The 22,058-nt window shown below is 34.4% G+C and overlaps 4 protein-coding genes across 4 annotated transcripts; all 4 read left to right on the forward strand.

The window, feature by feature from the left end:
* Nucleotides 1-9,309: 9,309 nt before the first annotated feature.
* On the forward strand, nucleotides 9,310-13,755 carry LOC141688834 (mitogen-activated protein kinase kinase 6). The gene is made up of 8 exons (XM_074492950.1): nucleotides 9,310-9,575; nucleotides 9,714-9,798; nucleotides 10,637-10,765; nucleotides 11,203-11,427; nucleotides 11,516-11,698; nucleotides 11,902-12,125; nucleotides 13,218-13,263; nucleotides 13,353-13,755. Exons 1-8 carry the CDS (start codon nucleotides 9,502-9,504, stop codon nucleotides 13,443-13,445), a joined length of 1,059 nt encoding a protein of 352 aa, XP_074349051.1. The 5' UTR covers nucleotides 9,310-9,501; the 3' UTR covers nucleotides 13,446-13,755.
* Nucleotides 13,756-14,972: 1,217 nt separating this feature from the next.
* Nucleotides 14,973-17,225, forward strand: LOC141691432 (uncharacterized). Its single transcript, XM_074496171.1, has 6 exons — nucleotides 14,973-15,119; nucleotides 15,214-15,518; nucleotides 15,617-15,757; nucleotides 15,852-16,004; nucleotides 16,079-16,159; nucleotides 16,234-17,225. The coding sequence occupies exons 3-6, from the start codon at nucleotides 15,748-15,750 to the stop codon at nucleotides 17,223-17,225; spliced, it is 1,236 nt and encodes a 411-aa protein (XP_074352272.1). The 5' UTR covers nucleotides 14,973-15,119; nucleotides 15,214-15,518; nucleotides 15,617-15,747.
* Nucleotides 17,226-17,409: 184 nt separating this feature from the next.
* LOC141691433 (uncharacterized) lies at nucleotides 17,410-18,817 on the forward strand. Its single transcript, XM_074496172.1, has 4 exons — nucleotides 17,410-17,788; nucleotides 17,882-17,922; nucleotides 17,973-18,133; nucleotides 18,223-18,817. The coding sequence occupies exons 1-4, from the start codon at nucleotides 17,410-17,412 to the stop codon at nucleotides 18,815-18,817; spliced, it is 1,176 nt and encodes a 391-aa protein (XP_074352273.1).
* Nucleotides 18,818-19,739: 922 nt separating this feature from the next.
* On the forward strand, nucleotides 19,740-21,019 carry LOC141691434 (uncharacterized). Its single transcript, XM_074496173.1, has 3 exons — nucleotides 19,740-20,201; nucleotides 20,422-20,825; nucleotides 20,902-21,019. The coding sequence occupies exons 1-3, from the start codon at nucleotides 19,740-19,742 to the stop codon at nucleotides 21,017-21,019; spliced, it is 984 nt and encodes a 327-aa protein (XP_074352274.1).
* The last annotated feature ends 1,039 nt before the right edge of the window (nucleotides 21,020-22,058 follow it).

Consider the following 22,058-nt stretch of genomic DNA (forward strand, 5'->3'; position numbering starts at 1 on the left):
AGATATCGACAAGCCAACATGCCTATCGAGATGTCGAGTTCTCTACAGCTTAATTGGAAATCTCGAAGTAAAGAAATTTCTCTAAGTACAGAATTGCAGAAAAGTTCAATATCCAAGGTTGCAAATCAACAAACAATTCACACAGCTGGATTGACAAGTCTACAAAAAGCAGCTTGAGAGATTTGCAAGATTAATGGTGAAGATTAACTGACAAAGGAGGATCAACCAATACACAGTGGATGAAGATATGCTAATCTAGATATGGAAAATCTCACTTTTCCTTTAAATAGAAGTGATTAGTGACATGTTAGAAAAGTGATTAGCACTTCTTATTGTTCACTGTGTAAACCAAAGTTAACTATCATATAAAGTTAATTGAGGTCTTTTTTTAAGATAGGACTGAATAGATTAGAAATTGGATTCTCTCTGAAGAAAGAAGTTAAGTTCTAAACCAAGAACTTAGAGATTTTGTAGCAAAACACTGCTTAATTTTTAATATAAAATTAAGTGAGTTTTGAAGATCTTTGTTTTACATATTTGCATTGTTATTTATGTTTAACATCTATTCTACAAAATCATTGATAACAACCAACTGTTAAACCCAAAGTCGATCAAAAAGTAAATATTTAAGCCAAAACACATTCACCCCCCTCTGTGTTGTATTCATATCTAACACAATGTAATATAATCCCTTTAAGTTAAACTAGAGGCATGTAATGTGTCATCCTCATCATAGTTTAATCCAAGTTTCTTTGATCAATGAGTAGACTATCATATCAAATCAACATTTGAGCGTGGCCACGTATTTCGTAGTCTAGTTCACACAAGAGGCCAGTAATATCACTCATAAAATAGGAGGGTTAAATCTCATCTAGATCATTCATATTTCTCATATGATTCATAACATACACAATGTCCACTTTTATCATTACCCGGTCAAGGATATCTTTTAATGAAATCAGTGTATATTGATTCTCGTATAGAAATATAATGACTTCAGGTCTAAAGACCATTACATCATTATCACTGTGAAAATTACTTATGACACAACAAATATGTAGAATCTTACATCGGGTCTGTCCAGCACCATGTACATGTACATCTGCCTGTGTCTTTGACTTTAGTATCACTATACCTATGATCAATCAGATGTGATCATCAATCAACAAACACACTAGTCTTAATGCATTATTATTGTCCCATAATAATAATACTCGACTAGGGACATTTAGGAATATTGATACTATTCTCGTAATCTCATTTCTAAGTCACGTACTTAGAGATATAGAATTGCATATCATATTCCAAGGACATTTATTAATCTAACATAAATATCGCAGTAAATTAAGAATTAATAAATTATAAGGGAATAATCGATAGAACATAATTATTAATAATCCAAATGTCTTCAACTAAAACATTATAGTGTTGTCTCTAGTGCACAAACATACACAATTTCATACACTCTGGCCAGAGATTCCAGAACTCGCATACTAAGAATAACATAGGATATTCGCTTCCTATACTGGAAGGGGTAGATCCTCTATTGACGTTAACTATCTCCATACACAAATCCCTATGCCCTAAATAGACCTAATGGATGTCCTTGAGACTAAGGACTAAACCAAAGCACATTTCATTATATACAAGATAACTTTAACGATCTCAAGTCTAAGGACACTTGTACAACTATCACTCAGTGAATAACTGTTGACACGTGAGTAATATCCATTAACTGTCCAACTTATCGAGTCATGTTCAATGAACTTATTCCTTAATAAGCACCTACATACTAGCTATAGTGTCACCACATAAATGACTGTGAGAACAGACATCCTCCTGAAGGGAGCAATCATAGTATGTTCCAATCTTTGCAGATTCACTAACTTCCGATTAGTTATCATGTGATCAGGAACTATTTAAGTCTAAAGTTATCATCTTCTAGATCTCACTATTACAATCTCATTATAATTCTAGAAGTTTTACTCTAAACTATGGAACATCTTATTCAAAACACTTTAAATAGATAAAGCCCATAATAAAACTAAAACAAGTCTTTTATTAATATTAATGAAATCAAATAAGAATACAAGAAAGTTCTTCATAACTCATCATACATGATTGGATTTAGGACAAACACTTTCAGAAGGTACGTTGAAATTCAGGACAAAGAGTTCCCCCATGCTTATGGCCGCTCCCAATCACTTTCCCGGTTCTCAGGTCCTGGATCAAGCAACCAGAAGAAGAAAATGAGACTATGCAATTTTGTTATACTAACTGACTGAATGAGATCAAATTAGCAGATAATTTTGGCACATATAAAGCATTCTCGAGATTTAAAGAACCAATTTTTAATGACCCAACACGTGCAACATGAAGGGTGTCTTCGTTAGCAAAAACAATTTTTGTCCTTCTATCATATGGAGTGCTAGAATTAAAATTATCTAAATTACCAGTCATGTGATGGGAAGCACCAGAATCTATTATCCACGAGTTTTGAGTATTTGTCTTACCAACATTGGAGGTTTGAAGGGCATGAATGATATTGGAATCCTGAAGTGCTTGAATAACTTGCTGAAGAAAGTCAGGTGAAGGAGAGTTTGACTGAGAAACATGATGTTGGTTCAAAGTTCCAGTACCTTCAGCTGAAGTATTAGGCACGGAGGTCATATAAGCTATGTGACTTCGATTCCGTGGAGGCCTGATCTTGCAATTTTCAATCAGATGTCCTTCAGCCTTACAATATCGACAAAAGTGAGAAACAGTTGTGGTCCCCTTCCTTTTGGGGCAGTGAATAGCAATATGGCCAGTCTCATGACAGATAAAACACTCACTTTTGCTCATATTTCGAGCCTTCGCTTTCTGGACATCCGCACTCAATGCAACATCATAAATATTTGCTTGGGAAGAGAGCGATTTCAATCGTGTTTCCTCTGCAAGTAGGTCTGGTATAATTGTATCTACACTAGAACTTCCGCCTCGATTCAGAATAGTAGCACGAATAGGTTCAAAATCTTGCCTAAGTTTCATCAAAAATTGTCGAGCTCGAGTTTGGAGCCTGAGTTTTAGAACTGTTTCTAAGGCATCCTCTGGAATCTTTTCTTCAATCATATCCATTTCATTTCAAAGCAACATAATTGTCGAGTAAAATTCTTGAATACTTGGGATAAATAATTTACATCATGTTCAAGCTGAAACATCCTCGCATCATTGTTTTGCCTATAGATGCATTTTAGATACTCCCACGTGAGATGTGTTATACTTAATGGACTGCAGCAATAGAATTCTCTACCGATTACATGATCCATGTTTTGATCTTAGCATTGTTTATCACCCATTTAGACTGGTTCGCCTTCTCAGTTGGTTTGGGATTAGTAGCGTCAACATAGTTCCACAGATCCTGACCTTCCATAAAGTTCTTGAAGTAAGAAGCCCATAGAAAATATTTTTTTCCATCTAGTCTTACCGCCAACCTGTGGTGTTGGGAATCCATTATACTCAAGATAGAAGAAAGAGAAGTGCCAGGGGGAAAGAAAACCGAAGAAAAATAGACAGAACTGTTTAGAAATAAGAATCAGAAAGGATGCATATGGGACTGCTGGGAAAGAAAAATAAGAAGAGATGCAGACGGGACTGCTAGAAAAAACTAAGACTGTGTTTAGGCTCTGATGCCATGATAATATGAGAGACTGAATGAACTCGCTTGATAACTTTGTTACATCAGAGCTCCTATATTTATACGTACAACAGAGCTAATTTACAGCTTGCATATCCCTGATCTACAGCCTACATATCACTTGATCTCAGCCTATCATGTCACCTGATATCAGCCTAACGTATCCCCTGATATCAACTGATATTATTTGATACAGTCCTCTAATTACAACACATAATCCCCATATTTACATCCTAGATTTACATTAAAGGTTATATTGTTTATATTAAATACGATCTTGCATGGGCCTTGTAATTGAATATCTTTAATGCAATGCAGGTGAGACAAGGGAAATATACTGTCACTGTGGACCTTGTGAACAAAACATGTGATGATAAAAGGGTTATGCATTGTAGTTTATGTGGGATGCTGGACATAGAAATAATAAGTGTCCAAATCCTAAAGGTCCACCAGCTAAAGAAACCAACAATGCTAGAGGAAAAGTTGTTGCAAAGGAAGGGAAACAAGGTGAAGGGTCAAACAACAAGCCAAAAAGAGCATACAAACCTAAAAGAAAATTTATGTATTATGGAGGAGTAACAACAGTGGGAGGAATAACAACAGTGAGCGGAAGGAAGCAACTGAAGAAGATATTCTCTATGGAGCTGAACATGGTGATGCAGATGATGAATAAGAGGGGAATCATAGTCAATCAAGACTGAAGTTGAATGTTAGAAGAATACTTCCAGTTAGTCTTGAATATGACTTGTTAACCATAATCTGCAAGAAAATTAGTTATCTTTTGAACTTGATTTATGATTGTTTATAATGATTTACGTATTTATTTTTGAACTTATTGTCTGTTAAGTAAGCTTCTAATGGCTTGAACCGATTTTAAATATTTTGTTGCTTGTAATGAATAATTTAAACGTATTCTTGTGAATGATTTAACCTGTTTTAATGAATGGGTTCAACATATCATTGTGAACTTATTTATGACATAGATAAATGGTTGGAATATATATTATTACATTTCATGGATGGAATTACAATACAACAAAAGCTACTAGCATTGCATTGTTCAGCACTTAACAAAAGCTACCAACATTACATTGTGCCCGTTTGGGAAATTTTAAAAAAAGTAACTTATAATTTCAAATGAATAAGTGAGTTATAAATGATAGATAAATGAATATTTATAAGTTATATAAGTGTTTGGATAGTTTCACTTACAAGTCAGAATTTTTTTATTTAAATAAATCAAAATAAATAATATTTAAATATAATCATATTATTTCATGAATTTTATATTAGATTAACATTTTGAAATATAATTTTTAAAACTAAAGTTAATAAAAAGACAAAAAATCAAAATAAGTTGAAAAAAGTATGTCATTACTAACATTTAACTTATCAGCTTATAGGTTAAAAATTCGACTTATAAGTTAGGTAGACAAACACTCCTCGATAAGTACTTACGGGATTATAAGTCAATAAGTGACTTATATGTTGTTGGCCAAATAGGCCCATTGTTAAGCACTTAATAGTGCATTTTCATCATCAATACAACTACCAACACCGTTATTATACAACTAAACAATTTGACAATTTTTCCAAGTTTCTTATTTTTTGTCTTCATCACAAGTTTTTTCTCAATCTCCATGACAAGTTTTTCTTCAACCAAATTCTTTTTTTCATCCAGAAATATCCCCCCATTATTCAAATGAACCACAACATCTTTCGTTCTACCAGTGAAGTCATTGTCATACCACTCGAAAAAATTACGATCCTACAAAAGCTTAAATATGTTAAATGAATGTATTTCAATTATGAAAACGTATAATAAAGATAATCATATGTGTGATTTGTAACATAACGAAATTTACTTCCAGAAAGTTTTAAAGACCATGACATGAACATTCTACATGTTTTTCCACAAAAATAATTTTTGAATTCTGAACCAACTGAAGAACTTGATGAACGGTTGAGATTAGGGCTTCCATACTTGAACATTGTTATGTTGTTATGGTAGAAAGAATTGACTGATTTTTTTTAGCAAATTGGGGACTTGAAAAATATTTATGAACCCTATTTGACATACAAGAACTGGGTATGTATACATGCTATATCAACAGTAGAGTCGTTACATTGCTGATTTAGAAAACAAGAGTCGTTATCCAATCAGACTTATACCACATCGGATAAATTTTAACACATCAGTTATTCCCGTCAAACATTTTAACATTCACTAACGGAATGTACTCGTAGTTCACTTAGGTGACCAACTTGAGATTGTTTTGAGTTCAATGACCAATTTGATACCTCGTACCCACTTCGGCGACTCACTTAATCATTAACCCGGTTCAAATTACATCCTTATTTGATAAGTATAATCTCGAATCAATTCGAATTATATTATTGTACTCGGAGATGCACTTAGTCTTAGGATGAACGCTCCTAGGCTTTAAAGAATTAGACTAATCATCTACACTATTTTATAACAAGGTACAGGTTATGGCAAGTCACTCTCTCTTTAAAAGAGCACACTCCTCATTCTCTCGGTTAATTTGGATTTAATTTTAATTTAGTCGGCATGCTAAGTGTATGATACTATGGGAGAGCGCGGTTCAGTTTGATTCAATTTTTCGACAAAATCGGAATCGAATATTTTCGATTTTGAAAATCGGAAATCGCAACCGAATCATCGGTTTTGATTTTCTAAAATCACGGTTCGGTTACAATCATCTTAGTTTCAATTCAAAAACCGGCCAAAAATAAATTACTATAATTTGAATAAAAATATTACTTAATTTAAAAAACAAGCGCATCATTCGAATTTTGCATAAGCCGAATAAAAAAATGACATACTACAGTTTAATACAATGTATGAAAATCAAAAGAAGTGTCATTGAATTAAATTTATTAATAAACACTATAAAGGAATTGCCAATTTGCCCCCCACCGCTGAGAGTGAAAGAACAAACAAAATGCAAATCCATTAATTTTATCCAAGAAGTGAAGTAAAACATTTCAACTTTTGTCAAAAAAAAAAAAAAAAAACATTTCAACTAAATTGGTACAAACTCCAGGCTCCGGCAGCTACCTTTAGAATTTTCTTGATATAGACCGAATTTGATCACGCCAGACTTAGTTCCACATTGAAATTTTTAAAAATAAGTAATTTTTCACTTAAAATGAATAAGTAACTTACGAGATAAGTATATGAATTCTTATAAATTATATAAATGTTTAGATGATTTTAGTTACAAGTCAGATTTATTTTTACTTAAATGAACCAAATAAACAATTTTTAAACATAATTATCTTAATTTGTAAATTTTAATTTAGATTAATATTTTAAAACATATATTTTTTAAACTGGAGTTAATAAAAAAAGTGAAAAATGAAAATAAGTTGAGAAAAAAATACGTCATCACTAACATTCAACTTATCACTTTATAAGTTATAAATTCGACTTATAAGTTGAGCCGATAAACACTTCCGATAAGTTGTTACGGACTTACAAGTCATAAACTGACTTTCAAGCCCGGGCAAAACATGCCCTAACACAAATTGGGCCAAAACTTGTAAATCTAACTAATTCTTATATTATACATTTATTTATTTTTGTTATATATATATTATAACATTTATAATTATATAATAATAATAATAATAATAATAATAATGATAATAATAATCGGGTTGGTTTCAGTTTTCTCGGTTCAGTCTAGCTCCAAAACCGAAAGATTAGTAACAATTTAATATTTCGGTTTTAATTCGATGTGGTTTCATTCGTCTCGATTTTGATTGATTTCTACCGTTTTTAGTTCGATTTCAATTTCGTTTCGATTTTTTTGCTCATCGCTAAATGACACTATAGTGAAAATAACATTTTTCTCTCTCATCCTACTAATTCTCTCCCTCTCTCTTCCTTCGATTTCAATTTTGTAAGTTTTTTTCCAAACATTTTTGAAAATTATCTTTCAAATCAAAATTCTAGCATATATATTTTATATACTAAATCACCCTCACTACTTTAAATTAAGCAACCTGCAACTATCGAAATAGTATTAAAATAAATTACACGAGTATATACTAAATGATACTACTTGCGTTTTTTTGATAAATATGACTTTTCAACTTATAAATGAATATATGTTTCAAAAAATTCTCGAGATGAGTAAGAGTCAAACCCAGAAACCGCTAACAAATATGTTTTTTGTTTTAAGAAATTATTGGATGAACGAAGGCTGAACTGATAAATGATAAACTCTAAATTATTGTAGTTATCCAACCATACTCAATGATGCTAGTACTTCAAATTGAACAAATTACTATTACCAATTTATCTATTTTAGTTAAAATTATAAAAATTAAAAGTAGTAATTTATATATAACCGGACATATAATATAGCTTTCCTAAAATAACATTAAACAAGTTTTCCAAGAGAACATAAAACAAAATAGGGTATTATATGCCCGCAAGGATTGACTCAGTTGTTAAACAGAGGATAACTATCGTCTTGGTCACAGATTCGAATTCCCCGGGAGGAGAATTTATGATTATGCCTCCTGAGCCGGAGCCTGCCGCTTAAATGCGGTTTACCTTATTTCACGTGTTTTGCAGACTATTGCGTGAAACCGTAGAGTTTACCCGGTGCACAACCGAACGGTAGCGGTTGCGGGTTATCTACGAAAAAAATAGGGTGTTATACCGATATATCCCGTTTTGAAAACTGATTTACAAAAATGTCCTATTTATAATCGTATTTACAAATATATCCTATATTCAAAAAATTTCATCACTTTAAATTAATTATGGTTAAATTTACTATTTATATTTGTAAATGACTTAGATGACCTTTTTTACTAACAAATGCATGATTTTTTTTCTTCCATAAATTACTTACTAATAATAGGAATAATTTTTCACAAGTATAAGGAAATGGCAAACAAGACACTTTAAGCGCCGGTTGAAACAAAGTAATACATAAATCAATTATTTAAAAATTAATAATGATATGCAGGTTGTTAAATTGAAAATTAAAAAAATTAAGTTAAAAAAAGAACAAAAAAAGATTACAATTGTTGAAATTCAAATTAATATTATTTTAAGTGTTATATACCCTAGTTTGTGAGCTACACACTTGTTTTTTTTTTAATTCCGTTTACAAATAATAAATTACTATTTTTATTAAAGCAACTCAAGATGTTAAAATAATAAAAAGAATGTTACGTTTCACAAAAAAAGAGAATAAAAACTAACAATTAAAAATTATTATTTTGCGATTTTCTATTTCTTAAGATGATACATATAACATATAGAATTGGCCGCAATGTGGTCGAAAAAAAAACCTAAATTTTTGAAATTTTAGGCCAAAAATAAAAACTTTTTATATATCAAGAGATACGAGTAGTAACAAAAATCTAAGATATTAAATTATCTAGCGCCAACTATAATACTCGTAGAGGTATTCTAATTACATAAAGTATACAAATATTTTTTTATAATTTAATATTATTTATAAGTTATCCATGAGTTAAAGATTAATTATAAGACATATTATAATTATTGAACAAAACAGAATATATGCGTAAAATACCTTATTAATATGGGATATAATAGAAAAATTCCCACCTCTCATAAATCATAACCGTTTGCACATTTTATCGGTGTCTCCACTGCATCACCTCCTTGGCGGTCATCTACATTCAAAATCACACACAACCAAAACAAAATAATTACCTCTTCTTTCAAATTATTACCAAATCAGTCGGTGCCTTCTTAATCACTTTCACAACCTCTCTCTCTCTAACCCTAACATCTCTCTCCTCCTAAAATCATGAAGAGCATGAAGCCATTAAAGCAATTGAAGCTCTCTGTACCTGCTCAAGAAACGCCTATCACTAGTTTCTTGTAAGCTTTCTCAACTCGAATTACTTTTATTTGTATTTTTATTTATCCGTTATCGATCTGTTTACAAGTATCGAATAGATACTAATTGTAAATTGGAATAAAATGTGAACTGGAATGTGTGAATGTTGTTTATTGTAGGACTGCTAGTGGAACATTTCAGGACGGAGATTTGATGTTGAATCAGAAAGGACTGCGTTTAATTTCCGAAGAGAATGATTCGATTGTAAGACTTTGCTTTGGGTTTTTAATTTTTTTGTTTCGAGTTCTCGATTAGCTTGAATTGGAGTATTAGTCGTATCTATGAGAAACACACTCACATGCGCACACACACACGCTATTTTAATTGTACAAAATAAGAGTATTTAGGCTCATTCGTAATACATTTATGGACATATCTTAATTCGATAATTCTTGATTTTGTTGTTAACTTGTAATTTCCTTTTCGGATGATATTAAATCAAGTTGTGTAGTTCATATGCTTGTTGTCTATGATGAACTTGTTGCCTAACATTTGGCTTTATTAGGTATTTTGAGTTGTTTATCCAGTTCAGATTATGAAGATTTGACTAACAGAACACAAATACCCGCTCATGGTATTGTCTAATGAAATCAGAACTATAATTTATAAATGCAATTGATTAATTGAAATTACTTCAACTAATGAGAATGTAAGGAGTAAGACTTTACAAGTTAGTGAGATGGAATTTCCATGAAAGGTGATTAGAGTAGTCTGTAGTTACAGAAGCTCTTGAGTCTTGAGTAAAAAGCTACCATGCCCCACAGGAAACAAGGAATTGTGAAATATTTTTTGTATTTGCAATCGTCTGGTACAAAATAGGTCAAAATTATAATTCTGATTTGTATATAATAGATTCTTTCTATGTTATCTGCTTTTTAATAAATGGCATAAGCTTCTTGAGGCTGGGCCATGTTCGTAGAGTAATTTGTGCTGGAATTATTGGTTGTAATATTTTGCAATAGGTGGTAAAAATATTTTAAGTTTTAGAAGGATATGAGAATCATCATTTTATTTTTGTTTCTTGAAATGGTCATCTGGACAGCCTTCAGATAGCAATGTTATAGATTTTCAACTGGAAGATCTTGAGACTATCAAAGTGATTGGTAAGGGAGGTGGTGGTGTTGTTCAACTGGTACGCCATAAATGGGTTGGAACTTTCTTTGCGCTGAAGGTCAGTACAGAAGCAACTCACTATTTAATTCCATGCAAGCGTATGAATCATTGTACCTCAATTTTATTTGTTTGCTCACAGATCTATTATTATTATTAATTATAACTGTTCATCGAATGATCGACTGATGAGAAGGATTTTAGTAGTAATTCTTCCATAAGATATAAGGATTCGTTTAACGAATTGATAATAATATTATGTATGCAAGTACTGCTGTAGACATCAAATTAAAAAATTAATCCAGATGGCTCTATTGCTATATGAATCTTGCAGTGTGTTAGGTGTCATACTTGAAAGGTAAAACCCTTTAACTCGTGGGCAGACCTGACTCTTTACAACTGTTAGCAAATTGGTGATCATGGAAATTATACATTACATGGTATCTCTTGATGATTTAATTGTTTCTGACTGCAAAATGCACATGGCTTTTCTGATAGGTGATTCAAATGAACATACAAGAAGAGATTCGTAAACAAATTGTACAGGAGCTGAAAATAAATCAGGCTTCCCAATGCCCACACGTTGTGGTTTGCTACCACTCCTTCTATCATAATGGAGCTATCTCTTTGGTTTTTGAGTACATGGATCGTGGGTCTTTGGCAGATGTGATCCGACAAGTTAAAACGATTCTTGAACCATATCTTGCTGTTGTCTGTAAACAGGTTTGCAAACGTTGTATATAAGTTAGATGACATGAGCCAATTTTTGAGAAATATAAATGTTAGCACGCCAATGTCTCTTTTGTTGCAGGTTTTACAGGGTCTGGTGTACTTGCATAATGAAAGACATGTAATCCATAGGGACATTAAGCCATCAAACCTACTGGTAAATCACAAAGGAGAAGTAAAAATTACAGATTTCGGTGTGAGTGCAATGCTAGCCAGCTCTATGGGCCAACGAAATACATTTGTTGGGACATACAATTACATGTCGGTGGGTGTTTCTATCATCCTTATCCCTGGGTACATAGTAGTATATTAGTTAAATAGCCTGCTTTCTTATATAGTAATTATGCTTCTTCACATAATCCACAACAATATATAATTTAAATTATCCGAATTCTGACCTATTTTTTTTTCTATTCCTAGTATACAGCTAAGTTGTTTACTTCTTTTTCTCTTTTTTTGGCTGTTCAGCCAGAAAGAATTAGCGGAAGCACTTATGATTATAAGAGCGATATTTGGAGTTTAGGCCTCGTGATCCTCGAGTGTGCTATAGGACGTTTTCCCTACATACAGTCTGAAGAACAGCTTGGTGCACCAAGCTTTTATGAGCTTTTGGATGCGATTGTTAGAAGCCCCGTGCCTTCTGCTCCACCAGATCAATTCTCTCCAGAGTTCTGTTCATTCGTCTCGGCCTGGTAAAAACAGATCTTTGTTTATATGGTTGAATATTATGGACTATTACTTATTTAGATTACTGTTTTCTGGTGGTTGCATATCGATGACCTATATCTGTTCTTGGCACCTTACTGTTTGTCGGGGGGGGGGGGGGGGGCGTGGAGACAATTTTCGGCCATAAAATAGTCGGTTATATGAGTTTCTATTACTGTCTTGCTCATTACATAATTGCATCTAGAATGCCTTGAAGTCAATTCTTCAGTTGGTGGAGTTTACTAGTAAGCTACTAGTGATACTGATATTTTGTCTTAGGTCTCCAAACAATCCACTATCTGAAGCAGTAAATTATGCAAGTTTATGCACTCACATATATATATTTTTGTTAAACGAAGAAATATCATGAAGAGAACAATGCATATTTAAGGGTGTCGATTTCGGGTTTTGGGCCGTCTTCGTGTTGTAAATGGGTCAATGTCGGCCAAGTTAAAAATTTCCTAAAATTTAATGGAATCGACATTTTAGTGTGAAGGAATGAATTTTTAATAATGGGTCATATTGGGTCAGTTTCGGGTTGAGCAGGTCGTGTTCGTATCACTTTCGGGTTTTCTCTTAGTAAATTGGGTTACAAACTGAGTCGGGTTCAGGTAGGTTTCGGGTGTGTCAAATACCGCCGTACCTAACAGGCAGTGGTATTATCGTGGACAGACTTCCATGTTCCCGGTATATGATAACACATTGTGCTTGACGTGGTATATTTGTCATAGCTACATCTATGAACAATATTTGTCACTCCTCACAGAAAAAAAGTTCAATAAGTTTAGATAGCTGACTTGAGCACATAAAAGATGTATTGCTACATTTTCTTATGTTGATTGTTGAGTAACAAGGCAGATGATCCCTCCTTGTATAGCATCAGAAAATATAAGTTAGCAATTTCTTCACATCGACTTCTTGTTTTTGTATCTTAGTCTGAACTGACCTACAAACTGTATGTTATTGTAAATTTGATCTTCAGAACCTTTTCAAATAGTTTGCAGATTCCGTGGTGAATAGAATTGCATTATCCTTCATTTCATTCATAAGCTGTTCAGTAATTGTTTAAAAATGTGCAGTATTCAGAAGGACCCAATAGACAGATCATCAGCATCGGACCTTTTGGTTAGTACAACGCTCTGTACATAAATCAAAGTAAATTACATATATTAACAACTGATTATATTCCAACTACAAAACATTTGTTAATCCAGGTTCACCCGTTTATCAAGAAGTTTGAAGACAAAGACATTGATCTTGCCATTCTAGTAGAGTGCTTGGACCCTCCTGTAAATTTTCCTAAATAGTTTTTACTGTAAAGTATGTTAACTGCACAGTACTTCTTCTCCCAGTTTATCGTTTTACAGTCTTGCTTCATCTAGGTAATCTGTATTACCGTTGTAGAATTCAGAATTTACTTATTAGATCTCTGATCTCTCCCATCTTGTAAAAGCTAAGAATTCTTAGAGCCAGTGGAGCTCAGGAGTCAGGTCTTTTGTGAAACCCCAAAAGGGTGGTTTGCAGGTGACATTGTGAAACTTCTGGTCGACGAAATACCAGAATTTGAAATTTATTGAGCAAAAACCCTCTGACTGTGGAGTCGATTTCTTTTTTTCATTTTTTGTGTCATAGGCAAAATAAACACATCACAGACTGTGCTTGCTAAGTGGTAATGGACTAATGGGTAGCTACTGCGTGTCAACGGGACATGTCAGCTAATATGTATAACTGGGGAGCATTATGGGACATTTTAGCCTGTTTAAACTTCGTAGTCTGCCACGCCATAAGCGCCAAACCCTGGAATTCTAAAGAGCGACTCTTACGGACTATGGGCCTGTGGTGACTCTTATGGACTGTGACCCTGGGGCAACATAATACAAGTTTCACCAAATAGATAATGGGAGTATTGTTTTGAGAAACTAATATGGTGCAACAGGGGCGGACTAGCCCATGGCTAGGGTGGGCTCTAGCCCCTGTGAAATCTTAGCGGCCCATTAAAATTATATATATATAATTCCAGCCTGTTACAAATTAGCCCACTTAAATATTTGAGAAGCGCCGTTTATATAACCGCGCATATATTTAGCTATTACATGATAATAATAATATGAAAACTAAATGGGCTATTATCTTAAAAATAAGACAGTCCATTACCATATTTAATGTTATAAACAAAGTAGAAAAAAAGATAAACACGGGGCTACACTATTGCAAATAAAAAGAGGTTATTTTTATTAGTTATTATATTGTTCATCAATCAACCTTGAATCAACTTTTGTTCTTTAAAGATGTTATTTATTTATTTGATCAGTTGGGTTGATTGATTTATTTTGTTCCTTTTTTTGAAGTTATTTAGTTTTCTTTTTATATATAATTGAATATAATGCAATTGATTGAATGTGAGTACTAATTTATGTATATAATAGTTCCTACTAGCCCTTTTGAATAGTAACTTCCACCCCTTTTTAGCATTGTACTCACCAAGTTGTAAAAAATTACTAAAGTTGCCACTGATTAGTTTTTTAAAATTACATATTGGATGAGAATAAAGATTATATTGGATGAGAAGAAAGCTTATGTTGAAAGCTTTTTAAGCTTCTCTTAGAAGGTAAGAATGTGTCCTATATACTTTTGAATTTGAAATTCAAATTCTAATTAGTTTCTTTAGGTTAATTAGTGACTTCTCCCTCTCTTTTGAATAGTGTCTTCACCCGCTTGAATATTGTGTATACATGTGTGCACTTGAATAGCTTGAATAGCTTCTTACCTGTGTCTTCTTACCTGTGTCTTCCATTTGAGTACGGGTTGATTCATTGTGCAAGGTATGGGTGGTGAAGAAGGTGACAAGTTCTTTAACCTGGAAGATTTGAATGCAGATTATGGTCGGAAGTACAGAAGAACGAAACAATTGAATCGTAACAAAGAGAATGTGGTTGTCGACTTTGCTGTTGCTGATCGTTGTGCTTTATCTTCTTCCACAGGTAAGGAGTACGACCACAGGTAAGTTTGTTGTTATTGAATACCTTCTCTTCGTATGTGTAAATATAAGTAAGACTTCTGTTTGTATTTGTTCAGCACCCGTGTTAACAGGATCAATGGCCAACGTTCATACTCCGTCAACCAAGGCGAACCGATCACCTCTGTTTACCCCAGCAGTAGTTAGTAGTGGGAGCCAAAACAAAACACCTACAAGTACAGATTCTAATTCTTACAAAATTTAAACCGCAAACATACTTAGGCTTATGTTCTGACTACCCATTGTTTTGTCTGTAATGCATGTATGTTGACGGAATCCACGCCAAATATTGTTAGGTTGGTGGGAAAGAGGAGGAAACTTGGTGACTTGCCTAGGTCAGGCCACTTGAATGAAACAACTGCAAGTACTGTTTGTTTTCTTAATTTACTCTGTGTTTTTCTTGCAAAGCAACTGCTATTTTATGTTTATGAAGCAATAATGCGTTTAATATTTGGTTGGTAGAATGTAGTAGTCCTATTGTTACTCCCCGATCAAATAGCAGAGTAAACTACATGAATCCTCTTGAAGGTAGTCAGGACAGAACTCCTTTATCAGATGTAACAAATTCTGGTAGCGCCTAATTTTCTAGAAATATGTTGAGAGGTAAATACTAGATTTCAGCATTGTTAAGCTTTTGTCTGTCTATCCTTATGGTAACAGGAATAACTAAATAATAGTTGTTTTAATTATGAAACAGAGGAAACGCGATCAAACATTAATGATGTTTCGTTAAATGGACGTGAACCTTTGAACCGGAAAAGGAAGGAAAATTATCTTGGATTTGGTAGAGAATTATTCGCAGATGAGATTGTTAGTGATGATGAGGAAGAAAGTAATGACTTTAATGAAGGTGAAATGAATGTGATATTGCGTCATTGTTATGTCTTACGTAATTATGATTTACCATTTAATATTTTCTTGCAGGTCTGAATGTAGTTGCTCCTTCGTTTTTGTATGATGATTCTGAAGGATCAGATTATGAAGCAAGTGATTGTGAATCAAGTGGTAAGAAAAACAAAGATGTACTCCTAAAAAAGTATCCACATTTAATTTTGTCAAACTAAAATAAAAAAATGCAGATGATGCAAATTGTCTTAGTTGGTCGCTTGATGGTGATGATGAAGTCATTGTTGATGGGATGAATTCGGATTGTAATTTGATGCAGAGCAGACGTGCACCGCGACGTGTCGTTCCTGAGGAGTATGCTTCTTTGGGTGGTCCTACTGCCATATGTTCCAAATGTTATGCTCGCTTGTGGAAGGAAGAAAGGGTAAATAAAGATGTGACTAAAGGTTGTCCTATATTTTCTCTTTGTTGCATGAAAGGTGTTGTGAGATTGCCTCCAATCCCTCCTACCCCTGAGTATTTGCTGGATTTATACAACGACAAGAAAAGAGGTCCTACTTTTCATAGATTGATACAGCTCTACAATGCAATTTCTGCCTTTATTTCTACTGGTGATAACATAGATCATTCAATTAACAATGGAAGGGCGCCTTATGTATACAGATTAAATGGTCAGAACCACCATGTTTTTGGATCTTTAATACCGAATGGCAATGAAACCCCCAAATTTTGTCAACTTTACATTTATGACACCATTAACGAAGTTGATAATCGTCTTCGGTGGGTTAGTGTTCATGACCGAGAAAGTGTTGATAAAGAGGTTGTGCGAGGTCTTATAACAATGTTAGATGAAACTAATCAATTAGTTGGTGAGTTTAGACAACAACGTGATTTGTATGAAAGCGATGAAATAGTTGAGCTGGAGATTACACTCAAAGTTATCAGATCTGAGAGTGGAAGAAAATGTCATATTTCTAGCACTGATGAAGTTGTTGGCATTATGGTTGGTGACACTGAAGAAACCTGTGGCGACCGTGATATAGTTGTTAACGAAAAAGGTAAAGGTTTAGTCCGTGTTTCTTATGTTCATCCGAAGTTGATGGCTTTACAGTACCCTTTACTCTTTCCACGTGGAGAAGGTGGATTTCACCCAAAGATTAAATTTCAAAAGACTGCTGATAGTTCTTGCAAACCACGTGGCTTTTTGTCTCTGAAGAATTACTAATCATATACTTTCCAAATTAGAGAGTCTGATGGTAAGGTATATTTAAAAAATTAATATATGTTTCTTTATGTTCCCCAGAAATAAATAATGAAAGTTGTATTGTAGGTTTGACTCATCGGCTAGGTGGAAGACTATTTCAACAGTATATGGTAGATGTTTTTTCTACCATTGAACAGACACGGCTATGGTGGATCCGTACTCACCAACTACTTTACGGAATGAATTATACAACAATATTTGTAGATCTGTAAGCAGAGGTGATGTGGACAGTTCAAATACCGGTAAAGGTATAGTTCTTCCAGCTGGCTACGTTGGTTCGAAGCGATACATGCAACAAAATTTTCAAGATGCGCTGGTCGTATGCCGTTACATCGGACATCCTGACATATTCCTGACTATGACCTGTAATTCTCTTTGGGATGAAATTCAGAAGATGATGGAGTATGTGCCTGGTTGCATTGCTCCAAACTGTCCTGACATCATATCAAGGGTGTTTAGGCTAAAACTTGATCAGTTAATGATAGATATTAAGGACAAAAAACACTTTGGTGTTTGTATTGGAGGTAAGATTGTTTACCAGGACTTTCTTAGTTTAATTTCTAATTACATTTTTGTTTGCATATTACCAATATAATCTAAATTTTCCCGTTTTGCAGTTATGTATATCGTCGAGTTTCAGAAAAGAGGCCTTCCACATGTACATATGTTAATATGGCTAGATGCTGATTCAAAAAAAACCTCAAGCAGAATGTGGATAATTTTGTATCCGCAGAAATCCCAGATCCTTTATTAGACCCGGTTGGTTATACAGTCGTGAAGGAATTTATGATCCACGGTCCATGTGGTTTGCAAAATGTAAAGTCTCCATGCATGAAAGATTTACGTTGCATACGTCATTTTTCGAAAAAGTAAGATATAGGCATACCCTTTTTGTGTCATTTCAGAATCCAGTAAGTTACCATAATACCTAAACTTTGTAATAATTGAATGGTTTCAGGTACTGTGCTCGAACTACTTTTGATGACAGTAGCTTCCCGATGTATATGCGACGCAGGACAAACATTACTGTTGAAATAAGGAAGGCTGAGCTGGATAACCAGTGGGTAGTACCATACAACCAGGATCTTTTAGTCAAGTATCAATGCCATATGAATATGGAAATATGTTGTCATGCACGCAGTCTTAAGTATTTATTTAAATACTGTTTGAAAGGCCATGATCGTGCTACCGTTCATGTCCAGAGAAAGAGAAAAAGGCAAGCGAATGACACTGATGAGGGGGGAATAGATGAGATAAATACATATTTTGATGGGAGATATTTATGCGGTGCTGAATCAGCCTATAGGATTTTTGGCTTCCCTATCCATCATAGAAGTATATCTGTTGAGAGACTTCAATTTCACTTACCAGGTGACAAAAACTGCACCTTCTGTGCCAATGAAGCGCTAGGGAAAGTTGCTGCCAGGGAGAAGAACAAGTTCAGTAAACTGGAAGCCTTTTTTTATTTAAACTCTGTTGATGTTAATGCACGGAAGTACACTTATGATGAAATCCCACAGTTTTATGTGTGGAATGATGGTGAGAGGAAATAGACCATGAGGAAGCGTGGTTTTCAAATAGGTAGATTATGTTATGTGCATCACAGTACGCGTGAGCCTTGGTTTCTTCGTTTATTGCTTACGAAGGTACGTGGTGCCACCTCCTTTGAGTCTTTACGTACCGTTAATGGAGTATGTTACAGTACATTTCGCGATGCCTGTAAAGAGTATGGTTTACTTGACGATGATAAAGAATGGCATGAAGTGTTGACTCAAGCTTCTGCAGGTGGATTACCTCCCCAGGTTCGACAGCTTTTTGTCCATATTATTGTCAATTGTAAAGTCACTGATTTGAAGACTTTATGGAGTACACATTGGAAGAGCATGGTTGATGACATTTTACTCAGACGACGTCAAAGTTGTCCAAATACCTTATTCACTCCTAATGAAATGCAACTGCAGTTCTATGCTTTAGGAGGTATGACACCTTTTTATATTACAGTGTAGGACAAATTTTAAAATTTTTGTGGGCTGGAAATGCAGTTCATTAATTGTTCGTCATTTTTTCTATAATTGGGTGAATGCTGTTAAATAGTTTTAGATATCAAATATTACAGAAATAGATGAGTTACTCCGGTCAGTTGGTAAATCCTTGAAGAAATTTGATCAGTTGCCTCAACCTCCTCGCAGCTATTTGAACAATGGAACAAACCATTTGATAATTGAAGAGACAAGCTATGACACCAGGAAGATGGAGTATGAAACTGCCAAGCTACTACAGGACTGTACAGAGGAGCAGAGAAAAATATATGATGCAGTAATACAATCTATTGACACTAACGTTGGAGGGATTTTCTTCGTTTATGGTAGTGGAGGTTGTGGAAAGTCATTCTTATGGAGAACTCTTATATGTAAGTTACATTCACAAGGTAAAATTGTGCTTTCAGTTGCTTCTTCAGGGATTACTGCCACATTAATGCCCGGTGGTCGGACTGCGCACTCCAGATTTAAAATTCCAATAGTTCTTGATGAATGTTCAACATGTAATATTGCCCATGATTCAGATGTTGCGCAACTCATAAAGCAGACACAACTAATAATATGGGACGAGGCGCCTATGCAGCACAGGTACATATTTGAATGCCTAGACCGATCGTTGAAGGATATCATGAAAGTTGTTGATCCAGAACGTTATGTCATGCCGTTTGGCGGTATTACCGTAGTTCTGGGTGGTGATTTCCGTCAAATCCTCCCAGTAATTACGTATGGAGATCGTGTTGATATTGTAGCTGCCTGTATTACTAGGTCAAGGCTGTGGTCCATTTGCCAAGTATTCTTGCTGACAGAAAACATGCACTTGAAACAAGGTGAGAGTGATAGTGAAAGTGAAGAGTTTAAAAAGTTTGCAAAATGGGTACTTGACATTGGTAATGGCCAGGTCAGTCCACCTCGAGTCTGCAATTTCCCAGTCACTGAAAATCAAATTTTGATTCTGTCTCAGTTCTGTTACGTACAAACTGAAAACACAGTTGATAACATGATTCGTAGCACGTATCCTAATTTTTCTCACAAAGGGCAGAGTACACAGTACTTGAGCGAGAGAGCTATTTTGACCCCTACCAACCAGACTGTGGGCCACCTCAATTCGCTTATTGTAGACAAGCTCCCCGGAGAATCTGTCCTATTTTAGTGTTGATGCTGCAGAGGAATTTGGTGGGACAGATGAGGATCTGAATGAAGCCTTCCCAATAGAGTATTTGAACTCCTTAAATGTAGCTGGGATGCCACCTCATGATCTGAAACTGAAGGTTGGGGCTGTTGTTATGCTAATGCGTAATTTGAACCAAACCCTAGGTTTGTGTAATGGTACAAGGATGATTGTGACCAAATGCCTGAGATTCTGTGTGGAATGTGAAATAATATGTGGTACATTTGTTGGTTCGAAGCATTTCATTACACGTATGGAGATTTCTCCCTCAGATACAAAAGATGCCATTCAAATTGGTACGGAAACAAATGCCTTTACAGATTTGCTATGCCATGACAATCAACAAATCTCAAGGTCAATCCCTGAAGACAGTTGGGCTATACTTACCTAAGTCAGTGTTCAGTCATGGACACTACTATGTTGCTATTAGTCGAGTAACCTCACCCACTGGCCTCACTATATTTGTTGATGATCAGTCTGGTGCAGCTACAAATATCACCCAGAACGTTGTTTACAAAGAAGTTTTTTACGGCCTTCCAGAAGCTTAGTTTGTTTGAATTTATAAATGTGTAGGAATACATTATTGTTATTAAGTAATTATGTAAATCTGATTATGGGAAAATGTTTTATCGTGTTAAATACTTTGCTCTTAACCATTATATATTATAAATTACGTTACGGATTGGTAGTAGTTTATTCTTCTACAAATGTATTCTGAATTGTTTCATCTTACATGTAACATAATAAAGAAGAATTACGCCTATGACCGTAGAAATAGGTGAAGAAAGGGGGTATAATTAAAATGTGAATAGTTGATCAAACGTAACAAACTTCAGAAGTACAAATAAGTACCGAATTAAAGTACAAATAACCATGCCAGATTGGAAGTGCAATTAAGTAAGGATTACAACTCTGAATGTGTAGTTATTTTGGTAAATGAATCGTAGTCTGTTGCCTGCAACAAAGTTATTGTCGTAGGTGAAATCGTTCCAGCACAATCCAAATCGGCATGTTTTCCTCTTTCGCTGAACAGTGACATACCAAGTACCATCTCCAAATAGAAGTATGATGAGAGTAGATTTGGTCTATGGTCGAAATACTTGGAGCATGTGTCTTGGGAAATACTATATGGAAGATAAAAAAAAGTTAAGGGGACAAGTACGGATTAAGCATGATCACATTTTTACAAGGACTGGGTACAGGTAATCTTACCACTCCGTGTCCTCTTTGATCAACATGTGACGGCAACAGAGTTACTGTGAAGGAAAGGGTATTTTCTTCTTCACCAAAATATACTTCTGGATTTGCTTGGGTGGCTCCTGAAGCGGTATGAAATTTTACAATTACTTATGTAACTATAACAAGTCATTAACCCATCAATTGAAATGTACCTTCGTCCACATTTGCCTGAGCCGCATCATGCAAAATCCCAGATATTTGACTTCCTCCCGATGATATCTCATTAACCAATCCTGGAATATAAATAATTAGTTATAATATTGCATACATCCCAGCGATCACTCGCACAAAATATACACATACGTATGAAACTATAACAAGTCATTAAGGCATCAATTCAAAGGTATC

Source organism: Apium graveolens, chromosome 10 (genome assembly GCF_009905375.1).
Source record: "Apium graveolens cultivar Ventura chromosome 10, ASM990537v1, whole genome shotgun sequence".
NCBI lineage: Eukaryota > Viridiplantae > Streptophyta > Magnoliopsida > Apiales > Apiaceae > Apium > Apium graveolens.

Coding starts and splice junctions, on each gene's coding strand:
- LOC141691433 (XM_074496172.1), top strand. CDS start 17,410: ATGGTGGATCCGTACTCACCAACTACTTTACGGAATGAATTATACAAC. Junction 17,923..17,972: donor AGAAAAGAGGCCTTCCACAT/GTACATATGTTA, acceptor AACCTCAAGCAG/AATGTGGATAATTTTGTATC. Junction 18,134..18,222: donor ATACGTCATTTTTCGAAAAA/GTAAGATATAGG, acceptor GAATGGTTTCAG/GTACTGTGCTCGAACTACTT.
- LOC141688834 (XM_074492950.1), top strand. CDS start 9,502: ATGAAGAGCATGAAGCCATTAAAGCAATTGAAGCTCTCTGTACCTGCT. Junction 9,576..9,713: donor ACGCCTATCACTAGTTTCTT/GTAAGCTTTCTC, acceptor TGTTTATTGTAG/GACTGCTAGTGGAACATTTC. Junction 11,699..11,901: donor GGACATACAATTACATGTCG/GTGGGTGTTTCT, acceptor TTGGCTGTTCAG/CCAGAAAGAATTAGCGGAAG.
- LOC141691434 (XM_074496173.1), top strand. CDS start 19,740: ATGCCCGGTGGTCGGACTGCGCACTCCAGATTTAAAATTCCAATAGTT. Junction 20,202..20,421: donor TTGACATTGGTAATGGCCAG/GTCAGTCCACCT, acceptor CGCTTATTGTAG/ACAAGCTCCCCGGAGAATCT. Junction 20,826..20,901: donor GACAATCAACAAATCTCAAG/GTCAATCCCTGA, acceptor TGTTGCTATTAG/TCGAGTAACCTCACCCACTG.
- LOC141691432 (XM_074496171.1), top strand. Junction 16,005..16,078: donor AAGTAATGACTTTAATGAAG/GTGAAATGAATG, acceptor ATTTTCTTGCAG/GTCTGAATGTAGTTGCTCCT. Junction 16,160..16,233: donor AAGTGATTGTGAATCAAGTG/GTAAGAAAAACA, acceptor AAAAAAATGCAG/ATGATGCAAATTGTCTTAGT.